The 21,261-nt window shown below is 48.0% G+C and overlaps 2 protein-coding genes across 5 annotated transcripts in view; one reads left to right on the top strand and one right to left on the bottom strand.

Annotated features, from left to right (window-relative positions):
- MRPS5 (mitochondrial ribosomal protein S5) overlaps positions 1 to 901 on the top strand; it is a 68,074-nt gene extending 67,173 nt beyond the window's left edge. For all 4 annotated transcript variants that reach the window (XM_052781121.1, XM_052781122.1, XM_052781124.1 and 1 more), the window contains one exon: positions 308 to 901. In XM_052781121.1, the coding sequence (XP_052637081.1) occupies positions 308 to 532 (225 nt within the window). In that variant the 3' untranslated portion in view covers positions 533 to 901. The remainder of the gene's footprint in view (positions 1 to 307) is intronic.
- Positions 902 to 7,056: 6,155 nt separating this feature from the next.
- On the bottom strand, positions 7,057 to 12,943 carry MAL (mal, T cell differentiation protein). Its single transcript, XM_052783735.1, has 4 exons — positions 12,766 to 12,943; positions 9,175 to 9,342; positions 8,858 to 8,992; positions 7,057 to 8,516 (listed from the first exon to the last, which is right to left on the bottom strand). The coding sequence occupies exons 1-4, from the start codon at positions 12,850 to 12,852 to the stop codon at positions 8,442 to 8,444; spliced, it is 465 nt and encodes a 154-aa protein (XP_052639695.1). The 5' UTR covers positions 12,853 to 12,943; the 3' UTR covers positions 7,057 to 8,441.
- Positions 12,944 to 21,261: the final 8,318 nt, after the last annotated feature.

Here is a 21,261-nt window from a genome sequence, read left to right on the forward strand (position 1 = left end):
CATGTATCCTTATTAGCAGGATGTGCCTTTCTGGCCAGATCCTTTCCAGAAGCCAGTTCCTCTAGGATGACATTGTAATGCTAGTATATCTGCAGTCTAGCTATCTGAATTCCTGCTGCTTATGCAATTAGCTCATTTGAAACCCATGAGAATGAGCCTGACAAATCATTTAATTTACACGTTTAAACCATTTATTGGTAAATTACTTTTTTTTTTCCTACCCCATATACCATGTAGAGCTTGACCTGAAGTAAACCAACATTGTCGATCATTGTTTTGATTTGTCTTTTCTCTTTCCTGCTCCCAGGAGACTCACCAACAGTTAGCGAACGAGAAGGGTCTCTATGTAGTAGAGTTCCGGGAGGAGCAGGGCCCTCTGCCCACCGTCGTGGCACTGCCTGAGGGGACTGTCCGTGAGGATCCTGAGCCTGAGGATGAGGTTCCAGACACAAAGCTGGAGTGGAGTGATGTGAAAGAAGCTCAGGGAATGAAGAAATCTCCCTGGGCGAATGTCAGACGGGCAGTATGGTGAAAGCTTCAGTCCTTCTGTCTCTTCTGCTCAGAGATGCCACTGGGAAAGCCCAGTCCAAATGGACAGGTTGTCTAGGCTTACATTTCAGAGGAGGGCACCAGTAGCTCTCTCATGCCATTCATATTGCTGCTGCTGTTGCTACCATTTAGTAACACTGTTTGATTTTCCACAATTCTTCTGACCACTGTTTGACTAGGGACATTCAGATGGCAACAGCCATTGAACATGAATTTGTCTTCAAGCATGCATTTACTTGATTCCTGGAGATGATGTTTAATCAACAGATCCCATGTTTCTTTCACAAGCTCTTGGGAAACTACTGAAAAGATAAGATTGTGAAAGCAATAAAGGATCCTCAGAATTCATTCAGTGTGGGTTTGTTGGGGTCTTTTTTGCAAAATGCCAACGTCTGGGAGATCTTAAAGCAAGCAGCAGTAGGTGGAGTTAATGTGTGCACTCTCTAGGCTCACTCATTATGGTGGGGGAACCGTGAAATCAGAAAGTAGAAGTTGTGTGTCTTCTGGTGGGGGGAAGGGGAGCAAGGTGATGGTGGGCAACAGCTGGAGTTGTGCAACACTGTTCATGCAAGTGGGGGAGTTCCCCAAATGAAGCAGAGCCCAGATATCTGAGGACAGCCACTTCACAGTCTCCTGTGGGATGTTGCAATATTTTGACTGGCATTGGAAGTCCAGTACAAAACCTGCAGTCCAGCCTTTCTTAGGGTACTGTCCTCTGCATGTGTGCTGGGATAAGACCTAACTTCGTTTTCTGCCAGTTTGGTACTGAGCATAGTAGAGTCTTGGACCCTATCCAGAACTTAGAAAGTGCTACAGCTGTCAGAGGATTACAGGAGAAAGAGCAAGTCTGTGATACACACCAGCCTCTGACTGGAGATGGAGTAAACCCCTTCATGTAAGCAGATCTCCACCTGAAGCACACCAAGGTATGTGCTAGATGCTAGCTTAGCTCACTGGTTGGAGGGGATCCATCACTCAAATCCCACCAGAAGTTAAACAGACTCTGCATCAGCATGCAAGGACATAATGCTTTACCTGGTAACTCTGTGTTTTTGTCTTGGGCATGGCAAAAGAAACAGTGGAACCGAACCCAAACAATGTTTTCTCACAAAGTATTAGAGCAATCCAGGCTATAAAACAAATCAGGAGTTAACTTCTGTGCCTCCCAGTCTGTGAGTGCTTGTCGTGGCATTTCTCTGTATGCCAGAAGATGCTTGTACCACCTGTATTGTTAGTACAGGAGAAAATACCTTAGAAATACTTCAAGACTAGCCTGGGAATTTACATTTGAAGTTCTGATGTTAAAGACATTTAGGAGCAATATTTTGCATTGATTTCAGTGCAGGTTTCAGAAGACAGCAGTTGCGTATATACAAACAGGCATGGTGAAGTTAATTGAGTTTTATCTCACTCTGGTAATGAAAATTCTAATTCAAAGGCTGTGCCTGCTGAGCAGTTGGCTGAAGGCTTTATTCCTGTTTGCCAGCTCAATCTAAATCCACCTTCAGTAGGATTGCAAAGTGTTTGGTTTGCAAACTTTCTTGTAAGCAGCATATCAAACTACTGTTCGAGAATGTATGCTCACATTTAGCTTGCATCTTACTGTTGAGCAAAATCAAGAATGAATAAACCTGGGCTAAAGTAATCCAATCTTGCTGTGTTTAGACGACCTTCAGTTTGCCTCTGTCATTGCAGAAACACTGAGCTGAAGTGAGTTGGCTCTGCCACTGACCCAAAACAGCCTCAGCTTGGGTAGTAGAGAGAGCCTGAAGTGACTAACTGGGTCAGCTGTTTGTCATTTGCTTCCCTGTGCTGCAGTGAGCAGATGGATCGTGCCAGCATTTTCTCTCTTCTCAGAATCAGGAATAAGGTGTGTGTCAGTAGCAGGTGAGTGCACCCAGGCTTGGAGATGTCCTGCTGCTTCCTTGCACTCTGTTCTTCCATTTCCTCGCCTAACACATATGGAGAAGCCCACCATGTTCTGGCCTAAGAATGGTGATGGTGCCACAGGAGATCATACAAGGCCACTGCTGCAGAAAAATCTGGGATGTGGGTGATGTCAAGGTCTCCAGCAATGCCCCATCTGCGCAGTGGGATGCGATGGCAGAATTGGGCAGGCCCTTGTGTGATCTTAGGAAGGACTGAAGAAAGACAAGCTGTAGGGACAGGTCCTTAGCTAGCAGGACCCGATGCAGAGCAAGTTGTAAAGTCCAGCTCTCCCCAGCTGACCTGGGCCTGAACACTGTTCCTTGCGCAACCCAACCTGAGATGTTGCATCGCGTTTTCCCAGCTCCTGAGGTGCACAGGCCATCACTCGGCACAAGGGTCCCAGCCTGTCTTTTGTGAGTAGAGGTCTGCAAACAGACATCACCCTTGAACCCTTCTTGGTCACTCAGTAATTTCTGTTCTCGCTGCTAGTGTAGGGTAAAACAGGACATTATTCTCAGTGGATCTTTCCTTCTTCAGAGAAGGTAATGTGGTAACCACAAATTTCCCTCTTTCCCCAAGGTCTGCGCACTAGCTACACTTGCATCTGCTCCCATGGGGGTCTTCAGGACTCCTCCGCCCTTGCCTCTGCTCTCTGGAGGAGGTTTAGGGCTCTTCTCAGACCCACAGGACAGTAACTCATGTTTGAGCACTTCCATGAATCAGGAATAAGGCATTTCCATCCCTCAAAGCAAATGGGGTTTCAGTGCTTGATTCTGTCAGCTTAAGGGAAACCAAGGAGCAGGAGGGGACCGTGGTCTTGGTGCAAAGATCAGAGGTGGGGAACGGGCCATGGCTGAGTCAGGAGAGGCGGGGACAGACCGAGACTGCCACAGACCCACATGGAGCTTTGATCCCTCCGTAGAAGTAACCTTTTGTGGGTTTCCCATTTTCACAAGTTTGTTCATATTAATACAGTAATGTGACAGAAAAGGACTTAACTGCAAGGTTCAAGCAAACGACCTGAACTTCACTCGCAGACTTAACTGCAAGGTTCAAGCAAATGATTTATTTGAACTTCACTTACAGACTTAACACGCCACTGTTGCAGGTTTTACAGATACAATGGAGGAATGCACTATTGCAATTTTTTAAGGCAAGAGTAGTACATTATTACAACCACAAGCGATTCACAGACAACCACAAACGCATTTACAAACTTAAAGCATAAACAATATTCACTTACCCCTCCAGGTAAGGGCTCTCAATTCCAGGGAAGTTACCTCAACTGGCGTCCTGATCGAGGGGTGTGTGTGTGTGTGTGTTTCCTTAACTGTATAGTTGGAGAAGTGACTCCCCCCTTTCCAACCTGAATCTTAGAGTTTTTATGCCCTGACTTGTGGAATGGTGTGTATGACTACGTCTGAGTGGATTATGATATAGGCCTAAATGGATTAGGTATATCTGAGTGGAGTTTCCCCTTATCTTTCCTTTGTTGGTCTGTGATTGTTTGAATAGACAAGGTTGTCGTTTGAAACTGAAGCTGAAACCCTCCAGGTTTTGGGTTTTTTTACTTTGCTTCCTCAGGCAACTGAATAGTGGTTGGACTGAGACTCCGTGCATACTATTTGTTACGGGATTTCAAGGCTCAGTTCAGGTTTTCGTTCTTTGAATGGTGCAGCCACTGCCCTGTTTACTTTAGGGTTTACCAGACAACCCAGGGCTAAGCTGTCTGCACAGCTCCCCGTGAGTCCTCTCTGCAGGGAGACAGGCCCTCAAGGCAACCCGCGGCTTTTGTAACCCACCATGAGCCGCCTGCGTGCACTAGACATGGTGAAACTCGTTTGCGAACTATGAGCCGGACAATCCACTCATATAGATGCTGGTATAGATGTTGTACCCAGCATACAGTTTGCTCATCACTCACAGATAAAGCTGACGGTAAAATGAGAAATGTCAGAAACTCCCGCATTTTCCGTGGAGCAGGCCATAATTTTCTATTAAGTTTCTTTGCTTTCAGACAAAGAAAATTCCTCTCCTGCAGTTCAGGAAAAGATGGAAGTGCTTCTAACTCATTGCATCAGTGGAGGCAAGGTATCCAATATACAAATATTTGGGGAACAGCTAACACTGCAGGTAAGAAGCTATTTAATTAAGCAAGAGCGACCAAGATTACAATCTGGGCATAGTTAATGAATGCTATGTCTGTAATCTTTTTATCACTGGAGCTGAGGTTTTGCTTGCCTTCAAGCAGATGGTTTGTTTTAACTAAAGCCTGATTGCCTGCTCTCTAGAGTAGATGCCTGCAAGAGCTCCTTGTTTTGCTGAGGAAGCTGGAGGAGAAGAGCAGAGGTGGCCACTCTAGTTACACTACCAGTTGAAATCTGGTGGTGGCTGCAGGGGTGCAATAGGTTTGCACTGTTTTTAACTGTGTGAATGGGACTTGTAAGCGCTCTGAAAAAAGGGCTCATCTGTGGCTTTTTAAATGGGCTGCTCCATCTAGCTAAATCTGCAAGGGAATCCCAGGGGTGCATGACATGACATGGCATGAGGAGGATGCTGTTGAAGATGTGCTGGCCTAGGGCGATCTGGAAATGTCTGAGCAAATGCCGAGCGTGGGATGTTGGGCCAGGCCGGGAGCAGCTCTGCAGGCAAGGACTGCGGGTGCCTTGTGGTCAACAAACCGCAAGCGCCAACCCCGCGCAAGCAGCACACCCCAGAGCCGGCCGTCTCGCATTCTGGGGAGCCATGCTAATGTGCAATTAACCCCAGACAAGTATCTCCATGGGGGAAGGATCAAGACTGCAGCGTTCATCACGAGCAACGTTTCCAGTGGGGCGACAGCAAATTCTCAGGCCAATGCTATCCTCGGGGCTCACTGCGGGGAAGAGACCTGGTGCACATAGGGTAGATGGTTTGCAGGTCCTGGGAGATTCTCCGAGCTCTGGGCAGCAGCATTCCCTTCAGAAGCATTGAGGTGTGCCATTTTCCAGGCAGCTACCTTGGGCTGCTCAGCTTCCAGGGCATGTGGGTCTTCATGGCTGCATCGAGACAATTGGAGGGCTGGGCATGATGGCAATGGAGACCTCTGGGTGCTTTTTTCATTTTCTCTTTCTTTCTCTTCTTTCCACCGTGCAGGGAACGTGCATATTGCTGCAACTCACCTGGCACCAGACAGGTGCCATTCAGCCTATTATCTCTGCCCAGCCCTCCCCAGGTAAAGACTTGGCCCAACTTACACTGGGGCCACAGGGCCTCCCTCCAAATGCCATGTCCACCGTCTTGTCTCAGCCCGCTCCCCGGCCTGCACAGGGGCTGACGAGCACTCCCCTGCCAGCAGCACCTCGCTGTTTTTTTCCAGTGCTGGTTTACAGCAAGGTTATGCTAATGCTGGGGTGGGGACGTATCTTCAGCAAACCAGAAGCAGGGCCAGAAGGAAAGGGGCGAGCGGGTGAACTGGTGCAGACTGGTGTAAACTGGTGTGCAGCAGGGAAAGGAGAAGCAAAGGGCAAAGCAAGGCAGAAGGAATTGGGGAGGAGAGATGGGAACCCTGCCAAGACATAGGCTGCAAATGTGATGGCCATAAGGCATAGGGACGTGGATGAGAGGGGAAAGACAGCGCTGCTTGGTGGAGAGGTGCTGGCCACACCTGGGTGCAGGAGGTGGACAGGGATATTGCATCCCAGGGTCCAGGGTATGACCGCAAATGTCCGCCTTTGTAAATAGACCCAAACAGAAAGGCCTCTTTGTGTTTTAATGCTAATTTCAGGGACGTTAATAGAAGCAGGGCAAATCTGGGCACAACCCCCCTCCCCATGATGATGTGATGTTGAAACCAGTTTCAGCAGGCCCACATTAAACCTTTAGAACCAAGTGCCATTGTACAAAGTGGCTGTGAGTTCCCTCCTTGCTCTGAAAAGGGGGGGCGGGGTTCCACCTCTGTTGCAATGAGCTTGCTGTTGTCACACTAACACAAGCAAAACAGGTCAGGCTGGTTTTGAACAAGGAAAAAAAACAAGAAAAAGAATCAAATGTTTTCCTCACATTGCAATTAAAAAGCTTCAACCCAAACCCATGGTCACAGCTCAAAAGTTCCCTCTGGATCTGAAGCAACAGAGGTGCCTCCAAGGCAATTCTTATTTCCCTTCCGTTCTCCAGTCCTTGTTATTATCCAGGAACTTCAGACTCAAAATGGAAGCAATTTTTGCCCCACAAGCTGGAAGGGCTAATTTGGTACTACTGTTTATTAGGCACCTCTAACATGTGAAAACACCCCTTCTTGGGTTTAAACCCCATTTAAATTAACTCACTGTTGTGGTTTAACCACAGCTGGCAACTAAGCCCCACACAGCCACTCACTCACTAACCCCCGGTGGGATGGAGGAGAGAATCGAAGGGTAAAAATGAGAAAAAACTCATGGGCTGCGATAAAGACAGTTTAATAGGTAAAGCAAAAGCTGCGCACACAAGCAAAGCAAAGCAAGGAATTAATTCCCCACCTCCCATGGGCAGGCAGGTGTTCAGCCATCTCCAGGACAGCAGGGCTCCATCACGCAAAACGGTGACTTGGGAAGACAAACGCCGTCACTCCGAATGTCCCCCCCCCCTTCCTTCTTCTTCCCCCAGCTCTATATTACTGAGCATGACGTCCTATGGTCTGGGATATCCCTTGGATCATTTGGGGTCAGCTGTCCCGGCTGTGTCCCCTCCCAACCCCTTGTGCCCCCCCAGCCTGCTTGCTGGTGGGGTGGGGTGAGGAGCAGAACAGCCCGTGGCTCTGGGTAAGCCCTGCTCAGCAGTAACCAAAACATCCCTGTGTTATCAACACTGTTTCCAGCACAAATCCAAAACACAGCCCCATACCAGCTAGGGTGAAGAAAATTAACTCTACCCCAGCCAAACCCAGCACACTCACTCAAGTTAACGCTCTGGAGTAATTTAAGAATTCAGATGAACCTCATCACTGGATTAACCTGAGTTGGTCTATGCCCTGGCCCTGGCTACAGAGCCCCCCAGGCTCCCCTCACCAGAAAAGGCCTCTCATTCATTCATGCCCAAATCCGTGTCTCTTCGTTACACACTGCCTTGTTACAGTGCAGTGCTCCTGAGGCTGTACAGGGCTTGCGTACCTGTGTGTGGCAAAGACAAAATGGCAGAAATGACTCATATATTCGCAAAATCAGAGCAAACCCATCTTTATTAGTGACATACTGCTGGTGTATGTGAGAGAAGCTGTGCACCAAAGACAAGAGCTGATTGCTTCTGCTTATTCAAGAGGTTATTCTAATAATCCATACAATTCTCCTACAGTCTACCGCCCACCTTCTAAATTGTATTTTGTAAGGGGATTAAAGACAGTGGTAATTCCTGGCATTATGGTTGTGCCTCATAATTCAGCAATACCCTTCAGGGGTTGCAATAACTCATATTGCCCCTGAAGCAAGTTAAATATTGCCCCTGTTTCTCATCACAAGTCAGAGATGGCATTTCCAGAAACTGCATGAAAACATTCTTTTGGCACAGCAGGTTTAGGGAAGGAAACAGGCTTACATGGATGGGCGGCAGTTAAAATGACCCCGTTTCATACTCATGCTCCTTAGTGCTGGTTGTTCAGGCTTCCCCTGATAGCAATAACAACCCTGGAGGCATAAAGTTGTAGTTCAGGGAGATTTTAGCGCTCTGAACCCAACTATATTATTCTTTCTAAAGCTGGATGTTTTTTTATTTGGGCCCCTATTACCAGCATCAAACTGTACCCAACCCAGAAGAGACTGAAGGGAAACAGATTGTGCCAGGATATAGCTTTCCCTGGCAGGTTCTTTGTCTTCATTGCCATGGTCCCACATAAAAAGCTGCTTGTTTATAGCACACACATAAAAAACCCAAACCCAGCCTGGAAACTGCATTCGTTGAACAACTTTCATGCTCATGGGGTAACCACAAGACACACTTGTGAGGGGAGGCTCTTAGGATGATTTCCATCGCAGGAGCGAGCACACCTTATGGATCACGTACATCAGGGTAGCTAAGAATGCGAATACCTACAATGGAAAAACACATCATCCAGTTAACTTTTTATTATATGGTATGAGTTCCTGCACTGAGCAAACACCTCATGATGCATTATTGTTACGGATGCACGCATACTCAAATCCAACACGTGTTAAAGCTCAGATTCCTGCTCGGGGGCGGGCAGGGAAGAGTGTACTGCCACAGTTATATTTCTGTTGACTCTTGCATGTTTGGAGACATTCATACGTAGCAGGACCAGGACTAGTTTCTCTCCCCCCTCCCTGAATGGTTGATGCAAGTAAAGATTTGCCCTTGAGGCTGCTCCGCAGTCACCTCCTCACCTTCCTGCCCCTGCTTGCCAGGCACTCACCACAGCAGCAATGTTCTCCCGGTAGATGGTCATCACCACAGGATCGGTAAACGTGCTGACGCTATAGGTGAAGTAGGCTTCCAACACGGCAGCACTGAGGTAGAACAGAGCTGCTGTCTCCTGGCAGATGATGTCCTAAGAAACAAGGATCACACAGTCATTTCCAAGGAGGGAGCACACGGCCAAGGGGAAGAAAAAGGAACCCACACAAGCAAGCCCCAGCCTGTGATTTGGAGTGCAGTAGCAGCAAAGGAGACAATTGTCTACCAGCGACACCAGGGAGGGGAGAAGCCCTGAGGTTTGTCACATCCACTTACCAAGGTGACCCAGGAGCTGCTGCCCCCATGGGCCCCACAGCTGTAGAGGCACAGGAGGGTGGTGGACATGACGAAGCAGAACACAGAGACAAACATCACCCAGCCTTGCAGGATGGGTACCGGGACCTTCGAGGATGCCACCAGGATCCAGACAAGGCCCCCAAAGATCTGCAAGTGAAAGTGGAAGAGAGGTCAAACATGGGATAAATTGGCTTATCCAGAGCAGAGCCAAAAGCCATGCATGCCTCTGGCACTAGCACTGCACATGGCAATAGCCCAGGGATGCCTTTGAGTTCTTCCCAACCTCCACTTGAAACTGGGTATTTAGTTGGGAGCATCTGCCTTTGATCTTGACCCCAAAAAAGCCTCCCTGCCTCCTGGTGTCACTGCCATTCACGCCCTCCCCACATCAGTGTGCTCAGGAGGTTCAGACATTTTTGAAGGCTGGTTTCAATGAACGGGGAGGCTTATTCAGAAGGGCACATTTGCTTCACACCCAGCGTGACAGATCCTTGAAAGGAGTGGTGTCAAACCCAGCTCACTTGCACAAACGGCACATGAAGGCCACATGCAAATGTCACCCTGAAAGGACAGACAACAGGTTGAAGAGAGATAATATGGCCAGTTTTACTCTCCGAGGTAGGGGAAATAAGGTTGAGGCTCCCAGCTCTTCCTGGCAAGGAGGGCTTGTATTGCTGCTCCAGCTATTTGGGTCATCCTTCGCCGGCTACACTGGAGCTGTGCAAGGTACCAGCTGCTGGTCTGGTGGCAGCTGGGACCCCATTCTTCTCAGCCAGCCTTGGGAGTTTTCTATGGGTTTTCTGGTGGGGTGGGGAACACAAGGATAGCTATATCTAGGTTCCATCCTTTCTCCGCCAGCGGATTCCTACACAAGAGGATGAGAGCACGATGTCCGATGCTGCGGAATGTCTGAGCTGCAGGTGGTGTCTTTGCACTAAAATGCACTCAGCAGCTTTTCTCTGCTGCAAATCAGCCCAGTTGTTTCTTGAACCTGTGCAAAGTTTAGTCTATGCAGCATCCTATGATAAGGAGCTCCTCAGCTGAACCCACACTGTGTGGAGACCGGTGCTCCTGTGGGGACCTATCCCTCATCACCGGCTGGTCTTGGATTTGCAGGCAAATCTCCAGAGGTAAGAGAGCCTCACTGACTCTAAGATCACTCTGATTGCCGGTGTATCCCAGGCCAGCCTTTGCCAGCATCCAAGTGCCAACTCATACAAATCATGGCGTTTCCACTTTCTTGGAGACATTTTGCAAGTGGAAAAGAAGTTTCTGATTTATGATACTCAGAAAATGCCACATCATTTGTGTCACCCCACATTTGTAGGAAAGTTCATTGTTTCCATTATGCAAATTGATACATTAAATCAATGATGTGGTTGAGACCTTGCAAATATCTGAGTGAAAATAGGTCTTCCAAAGTGCTGCTGTTTTGGTGCCCTTTGTAACAACCAAAACCTGACACTTGTACACTAATCCAGTCCCTGTAATAACTCATGTGGTGACGCCATGAGTGTGTTGCAGCTAAAGATCCAGGAGAAAACCTTACAGTTTCTCCATTAAAATCCAGCACAACTGGGGCGAGATATGAGGTTGGGGGCAGAAGTATCACTTCTCGTCGCTTACTACTCCCCATCTCTCCTTTCTGCAGGATGTGATTTCTCACTCAGGCAAGTATGTTTGACGTGGTTTGATTACTGACTTTGGTTTTATGATGCTGCTGTTCAGCAGACTCATAAAAATGAGGAAAGGGTCAAGAGGCTTTCAGTAACAACCCACAGCAGGTTAGGGACAGCAGTCTAAGAAAAACTTATCTTTCAAATGGCCTTTTACAAAGAAAATGTTTCTGTTTTCAGCTTGTTTTAGCTTTTGTTTTAGTTTTTCCAGATATGCAGAAAGCTCTTCAAATAAAATAGATTACAAGAATTAAGCCCAGCCTCACAGAATAAAAATGGTAGTTCTTAATCAGCACATCCAGATGTGGCAGTCATCTGAGCTGCAGGCAGGACCTTCTGGCATTTTCACAACTGTCTTAGCATTTGAAATGCCAAATTTTTTTTTGTAGTTACTGTATTAACCCACTGCGGGCAACCTCAGATTCCACTAAGGGTTGAGAAACTCTATCCTTCTGAATGCTGTGATTCAAGGCAGCCACCTCCTTTGTACACAGCAGAGATAATACAGCTGCACAACCTAGAGTCATACACCTCCAGAGATGGAGAAATCCGGTTATGCAGCATTCCTCTTTCCCAGGGGGTTCCTGAACCTTTAGGATGCGCATTTCCAGGTCTTACCCAAACCAAAGGATAGGGTGCTTATTTTTGTCTCATTAAGAAAGCTGCCTTGCCAAATCCCCTGGAGACAGGAATTACAAACAGTTCAAGGCACAGCTGGTACTGTAAGAATGCCGAGGCCAACAGTACGCTCAGCACCAGGACTAATACAGCCCAGTGGCAGGGGTGGCTGGCAAGTGTCTGCCCAGCCAGAATCTCCACAGGGACTTTGCACCCTCCTTCGTGCAGCTGTGGGAAACCTGGAGCTTGCTCTCAGGGCCCGGGCACAGGGAAAAAGTCCCCAGACCATATTTGAAGGAGCTGAAGCAAAGCCTTCCTCTACACATTGGTAATGCCTGCTTTAATCCGGTTCCTCTTTGCTTTACTGCTGTCACTAGGAGAATGAGGTAACGCTGTGAGTTCCAGGAGTGTGGGCTGAGTTGGGTGACAGGAAAGGACTTGGTCCCAGATGGCAAAGTTGAAGTTTTTAGCGTGAAATAATCTGAATGCCATCCTACAACACCCAGCCGAACCCCTCAATGTTGGATGAAAGTGCTCAGGCTTTGGAAAAAGCCTCTCAAACTGTTGTGAGAAGAGCAGGTTTCATGGGTGGGTGCAGAGGACAGAGGAAAAAGGTTCCAGTTGAAACTTTCCCTCTTAGTCAGTGCTCACAGCAACTGCTTTTAATCCCCTGTGCCAAATCCATTAAGATTATGATCTTCTCCTGCTCAATGAAATTACAATATGGGAAGAATTTACAAGCTGTTTGTTCACCATTGCCCACACACCCAGGTCCAGCACTTTGCACCTCCAGCTCAGGAATTTTGCAGCTAAGCAGTGCAGCTTCCACAGCCCAGGCTCTTTGCTGCTGCGAACAATTACCTCAGTTAGCCTTTACCCCCTGCTTTAAGCAAGCAGTTTATCCTCTGCCTGTATCAGCGGCTAAAATCATCTTCCAATTAACTTAGTGGCTCAATTTGGCAATCTAGTTTAAAACCGCCAGCAACTCCTGCAACTTTTTCACACAGGAAACAACAAAACCTTTTTACAGGCGTCACAAAAATCCCTTGCAGGCTAAAGGAGCGCCGCCGAGCCCCAGCTCAGGGCTCTGTGGTTTTCTTTGCGGGTGAGCCCCATCAAGGGCTGTCCCCAGACCTTTGTGGCTCAGCGACCTGGTGTGGTTCCTGAACCACACGCTTGGTGTCCGGTCTCATCCCTCGCACACCTGCAGCACGAAGCGTGCTGGATGCCCCCACCAGCAGCATCCGCCCTCCCCCAGGGGAAAGCCAGCACTCACAATTTCAGGGATGAAGAGCACATCTGGGAAAGTCGTCAGGACAGCCAGGCCGCTGGGTAAAGAGGCGGTGGAAGTTGCCGAGGACATTGCGAGCCTCTCCCACGGTGACTGCCGGCTGCTCTGGCTCTAGCTGCCCGAGGTAGCTGCCGAATGCAGCCTCCTTCCTTCCCTTCCTCCTTCCCTCCCCTTCTTCCTGCTTTTCCTTCTTCCCTCCCTCCTTCCTGCTGGCAGGTGAAGACAGCTGTGAATGGCACCGGTGTGGCCAAACCCTGTGACCAGGGGTTACTCGGTGGCTGACGGGAGGTTTTCAGGACATGGGGGCAGCCCTGAGGCGTTTTCGGAAGAGCTGTCTACACAAGCTGAGCACACAGGGCAAGTCCCTGGGCGGCGGTGGGTGGCACCGGCTTCCATCCGATGGCGATAGGGAAGACCTGTGCACATCCAGCTGGGCAGCCTCTAATCCCCTTTATTTGCACAGTAAATCAGCTTGTCCCCACCCACGTGAGCTGGCCACAGCCGCGGGCACGAGGCCAGCTGGCGGCCAGGGCAAGCCAGGACATGGCAGCTACCGCCAAAGAGTGGGGCTGAGGAACGTCTCGCAGTCGGAGACGCATCCCAAGACAAGGGCAGTCAAATTGCAGGGCAAACCACTTCTATCGTCTCAGAAGGAGATTGGATATGCCAAGGTGTGTGGTTTGGGTTTGTGTGGCGGGGTTTTGGTAGCAGGGGAGGGGCTGCAGGGCCGGCTCCCGTGAGAAGCTGCTCGAAGCTTCCCCAGCTCCAAGCTGGACCCACCACTGGCCAAGGCCGAGCCCGTCAGCGACGGTGGTAGCGTCTCTGGGAGAACAGAGTTAAGAGGGGAAACCTGCAGGGAGTGACGGGAGTGGGATGTGAGAGGAACCCCTCTGCGGGTACCGAGGTCAGGGAAGGAGGAGGGGATGCCCCCGCAGCCCGCGGTGAGGCGGCAGGCTGTCCCCCCCAGCCCATGAAGGGGAGCGGGGGAGCAGATGCCCCCCCAGGATGGCCGTGACTCCGTGGGAAAGCCCGCGCTGGAGCAGTCTGTGCCTGAAGGACTGCAGCCCGTGGGAAGGACCCACGCTGGAGAAGTTTGTGGAGGACTGTCTCCCATGGGAGGGACCCCACGGCGGAGCAGGGGAAGAGCGAGGAATCCTCCTCCCCCTGAGGAGGAAGGAGCGGCAGAGCCAAGGTGTGAGGAACCGACCCCAGCCCCCATTCCCCATCCCCCTGCGCCGCTGGAGGGAGGAGGGAGAGAAATCAGGACTGGAGTTGAGCCGGGAAGGAGGGAGGGGTGGGGGGGAAGGTGTTCTAAGGTTCGTTTTACTTCTCAGTATCCTTGGTTTGGTTTGATAGGTAGTAAATTAAATTGATTTTGTTTCTTTCCCAAGTTGAGTCTTTTTTTGCCAGTGACCATAACTGGTGAGTGATCCCCCCCATCCTTGTCTTGACCCACGAGCGTTTCTTTATATTTTCTCCTCCTCATCCCACTGTGGGGGAGGAGTGAGCAAGCGGCTTCGTGGTGCTTTGTTGCCGGCTGGGCTTAAACCACGACTCAAGGTAAAAAAATTACCTAAAATAATGAGATTGCCCAAGCCATTTGGCTTCCTTTTTTTTTTTTTTTTTTTTAAGTCTGGAGTCCATGAGAGTGAGTCATTCCCCTCTCCATAATATGGAGTGTTTCCTTCTTTTTAACATGCTTACTTGGATACCCAGCAAAATCACACAACTCTGGAAGCTAAGGACAAAGACATGAAACATCAGGAAAAGAAAAGGAGCAATGTGGCAATGCACATAGCTGTGGCCCAGTGACCCATGGAAGAAGTGCCCATTTCAGCCAGGCCCTATATATGGTGCTTGCCCTTCGGCAGCTGTCCCCATGCACAGGTCTTTGGTGCAGGGTCTGGAGCAGGAGGTAGGACTGCCTCATTCCTGGCCCCACACACCTGGCACATTGTCCTGGTTTCAGCTGGGATAGAGTTAACTGTCTTCCTAGTAGCTGGTACAGTGCTGTGTTTTGAGTTCAGTATGTGAAGAACGTTGATAACACTGATGTTTTCAGTTGTTGCTCAGTAGTGTTTAGACTAAAGTCAAGGATTTTTCAGCTTCTCATGCCCAGCCAGGGAGAAAGCTGGAGGGGCACAAGAAGCTGGGACAGGACACAGCCAGGGCAGCTGACCCAAAGTGGCCAACGGGGTATTCCGTACCATGGGACGTCCCTGGAGGAGTCCTTCATTGTGCCTGCCTGGAGGAGTGGATCAACGTTTCTCTTTTTGTGAGCCCTTCACCGTTTGGTTTTTGGGAACTCTCCACCCTGGGAGCTTTTTGGGAGGTCTCCAACCTGGGGGTTTTGGGAATCCTCCAGCCTAAGGCTTTTTGGGAGTGCTCCAGCCTGTTGGTTTTTTGAATCATTTTATCATTTCTCTATTTTCAGCGCTTCACCCCGGTGCTTTTTTGCATGTCTCCAATCCGGGGGCTTTCTGGGAGTTCTCTACTCTGGAGCTTTTCTGGAGTCGTTGATTGCCTGGGTTTTTGGGAGCGTTCCAGCCTGGGGCTTTTTTGAATCCTTTTACTGTTTTGATATATTGAGCACTTCACCCCGGGCTTATTAGCATGTCTCCACCCTGGGGTTTTTTTTGCTAGGTGTCCACCTGGGAGCTTTTAGGGAGCTTTCCACCCCTGGGACATTTGGAGCTCACTTTCGCCTGGGATTTTGGAGCTTTCCAGCCCCAGGCCTTTTCAGATCACTTCACCCCAGCACTTTTTGGGAGCACTATGGCTTGGGCTTTTTGGGAGCTTTCCACCCTGTGGCCTTTTTGGAGCCCTCCACCGTTTGGGTTTTTTTGAGCTCTCCACTGCTGGGCATTTTTGGAGCACTTTGCCATCTGGCTTTTTTTGTGGGAGCTTCACCATTGTCCTTTTTTGAGAAGTTTTGTGTCTGGCTGTTTTGGGGAGCTTCATCAGTTAGCATTTTTTGGGGTGCATCACGATGCAGCTCTGGATGAGAGCATCACCGTGCTGCCCTGGAGTAGTACTTTACCATTTGGTTTTTTGGGAGCCCTTCATTGACTGGATTTTTTCGAGCACTCCATCCCAGGGCTTTTCCGGAGCGCTCTACCTCGGTGTGGCACAGAGAATGGTGAGTATGTACATTACACTGGTATCCAGTATGTATATATGCAGAATGATCTGAAGCTGGAGAAATAATCTGAAAGAAATGCAATAATCTGTAATTAGCTGTATTCTATGAAGTAAAGGGTAACCAGCTACATCATTAGTTAGCTTTTATGAAACGGTTCTGCAGAAACTGGTCTTGGGGCTGCAGTACATGACAACTGAATGTGCTTTGGCTGTATTTCAGGAACAGTTTTTATGAAAAGGAATCCTAGTGGTGTATTTTATTAACCAGATGAGTGTAGGTTAACCACACAGCAGTACCTGATGTCTGCCCAGAATGGGCAATGCCTTACCTGGAGCTTTGTTTGGGCATAAGCGATCAGGTGCACAGAAAGAAGGCAGGACAGCTGAAGGGGAAAGTAAAGGTAGTGTAGTCTAGGCTACAGAAAATTGGGGGCGGAAGAGGAACGAAAGAAAAGGTGCGGCAGAGAGACATGTAATCACCTTCTGGCCCCTCTGTAACAAGAGGCTGGGAATAAGGCCAGGAAAGAGAACTTTCTGAGTGATGAGGTGGCTAAGTGCTGCGGTAAGGGTCAGAGAGAGATGGCACAGCTTTTCATGAGACCCTTAAACATCAACTCCCAATTTGTCAGCATTGAGTAGGGTGCTTTAGTTGATTCTCTCTCCTCTTGAGAGAGACCCAACTCGACGGTCTCTGGGAGGTATCTTTCATTCTGTATTTATTATTCATAACTTGAAGACATTTTTGTCCCTACAGGAAAAAGGGCTGTGGAGAAAGACAGTGACAACGATGATGAAGATGAACCAAATTAATACGACCTTAATGACCGCTTGATAGATGACGAGGAAGAGGTGTGTGAGCCTATTGATGAAGACTCTGACTGGGAACCAAGTTCAGAAGACAAGGATAATGAAGATGTTGCAACGCTTTTGCAAGGAGCATGTAGATTTATTAAGACCAAAAAGGAGCTGCACAGAACAACAATACAAAGGTCCGATCTGGTTGTGTTAAAACCTGGATGTGCAAGGAGAGGAACTGCTTTGAGAACTGTTTGTTTTCCTCAGTGATCTAGGCACTACAGGAAGATCATAATGGGAGCGAGGGGATTCAGCAATGTCTTTCTTGTCCATTTGTATTATTTTGGTGGCGTTTTTTGTTTGCTGTCTTAAGTGGTGGAGCCAGAGGATGGAGCTCTGGGATTATATTCTGTGGCAGCCGAAGCAGGACTTTTTTAGAAGAGAATTTTCTCAGCTACTTCTTTTCCGGCACCATTGGTGTCTCATAGTTTAAACTATACTTTTAAAGGTTATTAATGCTTCATCTTCTGGTACTTGGAATAAATATTGGCATTAGGGAAGTCTTTAGGCTCTTGCTCTCATTACAGTAGTACCTCTTTGCCATGCCTGTACATCACTGGAATTGTGTTCAGTTCACCACAAAGCTGAAATCTTGATGACTGTATTTTTGCACCATTAAACGTATAACAGACTGTGGGGAAAACTTGTAACTGCCTCTGTTATTTCTAAGGACTTTGTTGGAAGGTCTTGCCTTCAGTGTGTTCACCACTTTCCTGAGCTTTCTAGAACAAAATTTGGTCTGCCTTGAGTCAAAATGTTTATTTGCCGGCAGATGACTGGAACCATGTGAATTTGGCACTTTTTGTGGACACAATCCTGAAATTCTCGTGGGGCTCTGGCTTGCCTATGACCATCTGCCCAATCGTGGTGGACAAGGGACATTCAGATACACTAAAGTTTTCAGCTGGGTGGCAAAATGTTCTCTGCAGGTGCCCTTCAGGGAATACCTGCTCCAGCAGTTGTGCATTGTGCAGCACAGCCCCAGCACGAACAGCAATGCCACAGTCCAGGGCTTCAGAAGCAGCAGACCTTTGTAGTCGTCCCTTCTGCCTACTTGGGCTACCACACAGGATCTTGGAGCAGAAGGATTTTCTTCAGAGCCATGGGCTGTTCTGCTCCTCACCCCACCCCACCAGCGAGCAGGCTGGGGGGGCACAAGGGGTTGGGAGGGGACACAGCCGGGACAGCTGACCCCAAATGATCCAAGGGATATCCCAGACCATAGGACGTCATGCTCTGTAATATAGAGCTGGGGGAAGAAGAAGGAAGGGGGGGGGGGACATTCAGAGTGATGGCATTTGTCTTCCCAAGTCACCGTTACGTGTGATGGAGCCCTGCTGTCCTGGAGATGGCTGAACACCTGCCTGCCCATGGGAAGTGGGGAATTAATTCCTTGCTTTGCTTTGCTTGTGTGCGCAGCTTTTGCTTTACCTGTTAAACTGTCTTTATCGCAGCCCACAAGTTTTCTCACTTTTACTCTTCTGATTCTCTCCCCCATCCCACTGCAGGGGGGGAATGAGTGAGCGGCTGTGTGGGGCTTAGTTGCCGTTTGGGGTTAAACCAGAACGGTTGGGTTTAATAATCCTCCACTGTTGGACTCTCAGCAGAATCCGATTCTGATTCCTGTTGTGGGATGATTTGCATGGCCCTTGCCTGCAAGGCCTCAGAAGTGTCATGTGTGTGGCTCTTCAGTGTCCCAAGAGGCACAGAGCAGACAGTGGCAACATTACTGAGTAGATCACAGAACAAAAGGAGGTTAAAATTACCCAGCAGTCTTCTGCAAAAAGGGGTGGGTTTCAGGGAAATCATTGAGGGGACCCAGCAAAAAATCACTGAGAAATCCTGTCCAAGGCAACCACTGCTGTAGCAAAGATGTACGTTCTCAGGTAAGACACAGCAGAGCAGCTGTGAAGGCTGTTGCTGCTGTTGTAGAAGAGAAGAGAGATCTGTAGTGGTAAGAGTTTAGTATACTTGAATTACCAGAACGATAGAGCACAGGGGTTTACAATGCTCTTCTAAAGCCTGAGAGCAACTCTGGTCCCTGTCAGTTGAGTATGATGATAAGAGTGTAACTGGGGAACAGATGCTGCTGACCTCTTTCATACAAACTAAAGAAGTTCTGACTCAACAATGCTTTCATTCTCAGCAAGACACTTCTATCTGCTGTGTATTAAGCTCATGCCCTCATCAAGAATATTTTAATATACAAGTGACCTTTTGTACTTACTCCCCATACGCACCTTCAGCTTCCTGTGATAGGAAATAAAGCTTCCCTGCACTCGGGTCCATCGTTTTCTTTTTCATCAGTATTATTTCAACAGCAGTATACATTAAACACCTATCTTACAATTTCCTCTATATGTCTCCAATTGCTTTATGGAGAGATCAACATCCTCCTTTGTGCGTGTGGGGAAACTATTCGATTTTTCCAGTATGCAGAGAAGGATGAAGGAAAATTCCTTCCTCTAGGAAGTTGTAAAATGAGACTACTTCACAGCTCCTCAATTTCTCGTCTTTGCAGGAGCACAACATTTTTGAGGGGTACAAGTGTCTGTTGCATTATACAGACAGCACCCAATGTGCAATCCAATCTAACTGCTTTATTATAGTTGTGAAATTCTCACATGCAGCCTAGAAAATGGAGCGGAAAGGCTACAAAAATAAACATAATCAAATCAGGTCCATAGGTCAGCACTCAGACTCCCAATGGCTCACAAAACATCCTGCAATGAGAGAGAATGTCACCGCAGCAGTCACTGAAGAAGCCACTTTTTCTTGCTGAATGAGGGAGTTTTCACATGTGCCTTTTTGTGGGCTTTAATGGCAGTGAAGTGTTCAGCACTGGAGTTTTCAGTATTTCAAGCTATTAAAAGTATGGTAAACAAAAAGAAAGCTGGAATTGTGCTTCAACTCAGGCATTTTTTAAATTATTATGGATTAATGGAAAGTGCATGCAAATGGGAAGTGGGTAAAAATGCCTTTCTCCCCCCCCCCAAAAAACCCTGAACTCAGTCCTCTCTGAGAGATGGGACTAAAGTTCCCTGAGTTAATCTGTTTTTCACAACTCGTTCCAGGATTAGATCTGAGGGGTAGCGGGGGAAGAGATGGCAGTGAATATTATCATGACTTTAGGAGACTGTGACACTGAAGGTGATGCTGGTACATGGCCAGCATCAAACAGGAGATCGGAGTGCACTGATCTGCTCTGGGCCTGAGCCTCGGCAGCCCCAGATGAGCACAGAGACCCTTCGTTAACTACAGTACTTCCTCTCAAAAGAAAAGCTTCCTTATAAAACCGGGAACATGTACTTTACTGCATTAAGGGAGTTTTATTTTGCTTTTATTTTTTTCTGTCATACAAAAATATGTTACATGCAAAGACAGCAAAGACAACTGCTGTTTTAATAAAGTCCATTCCTAAAGTCTCTTTATAGTACAATTCATTATTAGCATTCACAGAACTTCTCAGGTTATATGAAGTATTTCAAGTGAACAGAGCATTGTTTTTTTTCTAATCATGGCAGAAATAATCAGTGATTTGAAAATATGTATTTGCTTTATAGCACTTTTTTTAGTAAAGCCTCTAAATTAAATCTGCCAGTACTCAAATTGCTGTGAACAATCCTGCGCCAGCTTAGAGGACACACTGAGTAAAATGGCCAAGAAAGCCTAATGTTTGGGGCTGGCCATTTTAATGACAATGTAAGAACTGCTATTGACCTCAGTGGAGCCCAAACTTAGTCCCAGCAGATTTTAAGGGATATGGCTGTAGTATGAGGTTTTGCTGCTTCCTACACATGCCTCTTCCACAATTACAGGACAACTTGGAGCATGGGAAAAGAGGGTGAGTTTGGAAAGAGTGGATTACAGCCCTTTTGAGCAAGTATGGGTTTACAGCTGTGGTGGTGTGTTCCTGCCCTCAGCCGGACCTCTCCTCTCTTTCCCGTAATCCTGATCAAGCAATAACCACCAGTAGCGATCGATCGTAACGGATGTGTCTGGTGGTGATGGCTGCATCCATCTCAAAGTGGATTTTGGGGAGACAGATAACAATGCCATAGCCAAGGACTAATTTGAGCAATGCGCCCACCTAACCACAGTGCTGGGCAACGTCCGGCTCAAGCCAAATTTGGAAGAAACTAACACGTGTAGTTGGTATGTAAAAATAAGTCAGTTGTCTTGCTCCATAACTAGTGGAGAGCCCAGGGCCCGTCGAGCTCTCCTGCACACCAGGATCTCCCCTTGAGTAGGGACACCTCTCAAGGTTACTCCTCGAGGTTGAGAGAATCCTTATCACAACAGGTTCTTGATAGCACGCTAAACTTTGAAATCTTATCTGAGGGGTATAAAGGATTGATTGCGCACATATAATCCTTTAGACATAAACCGTTGATCAAGTCTGGGACTAAGTCCAGATCCAGCCACACCTAGACTCCTCTCTGAGAAGGAGTTTAGAAAGCAAGGGGGTCCTTTCTGAACCTTGTG

This window comes from Harpia harpyja, chromosome 3 (genome assembly GCF_026419915.1).
Source record: "Harpia harpyja isolate bHarHar1 chromosome 3, bHarHar1 primary haplotype, whole genome shotgun sequence".
Lineage (NCBI taxonomy): Eukaryota > Metazoa > Chordata > Aves > Accipitriformes > Accipitridae > Harpia > Harpia harpyja.

What these genes read in the sequence shown, in the direction of transcription:
- MAL (XM_052783735.1), bottom strand. Translation starts at nt 12,852, where the DNA reads ATGTCCTCGGCAACTTCCACCGCCTCTTTACCCAGCGGCCTGGCTGTC. An exon ending in TGCTCTTCATCCCTGAAATT is followed by an intron (nt 9,343 to 12,765) that starts GTGAGTGCTGGC and finishes TTTCACTTGCAG; the next exon opens with ATCTTTGGGGGCCTTGTCTG. An exon ending in GCAGCTCCTGGGTCACCTTG is followed by an intron (nt 8,993 to 9,174) that starts GTAAGTGGATGT and finishes CTTGTTTCTTAG; the next exon opens with GACATCATCTGCCAGGAGAC.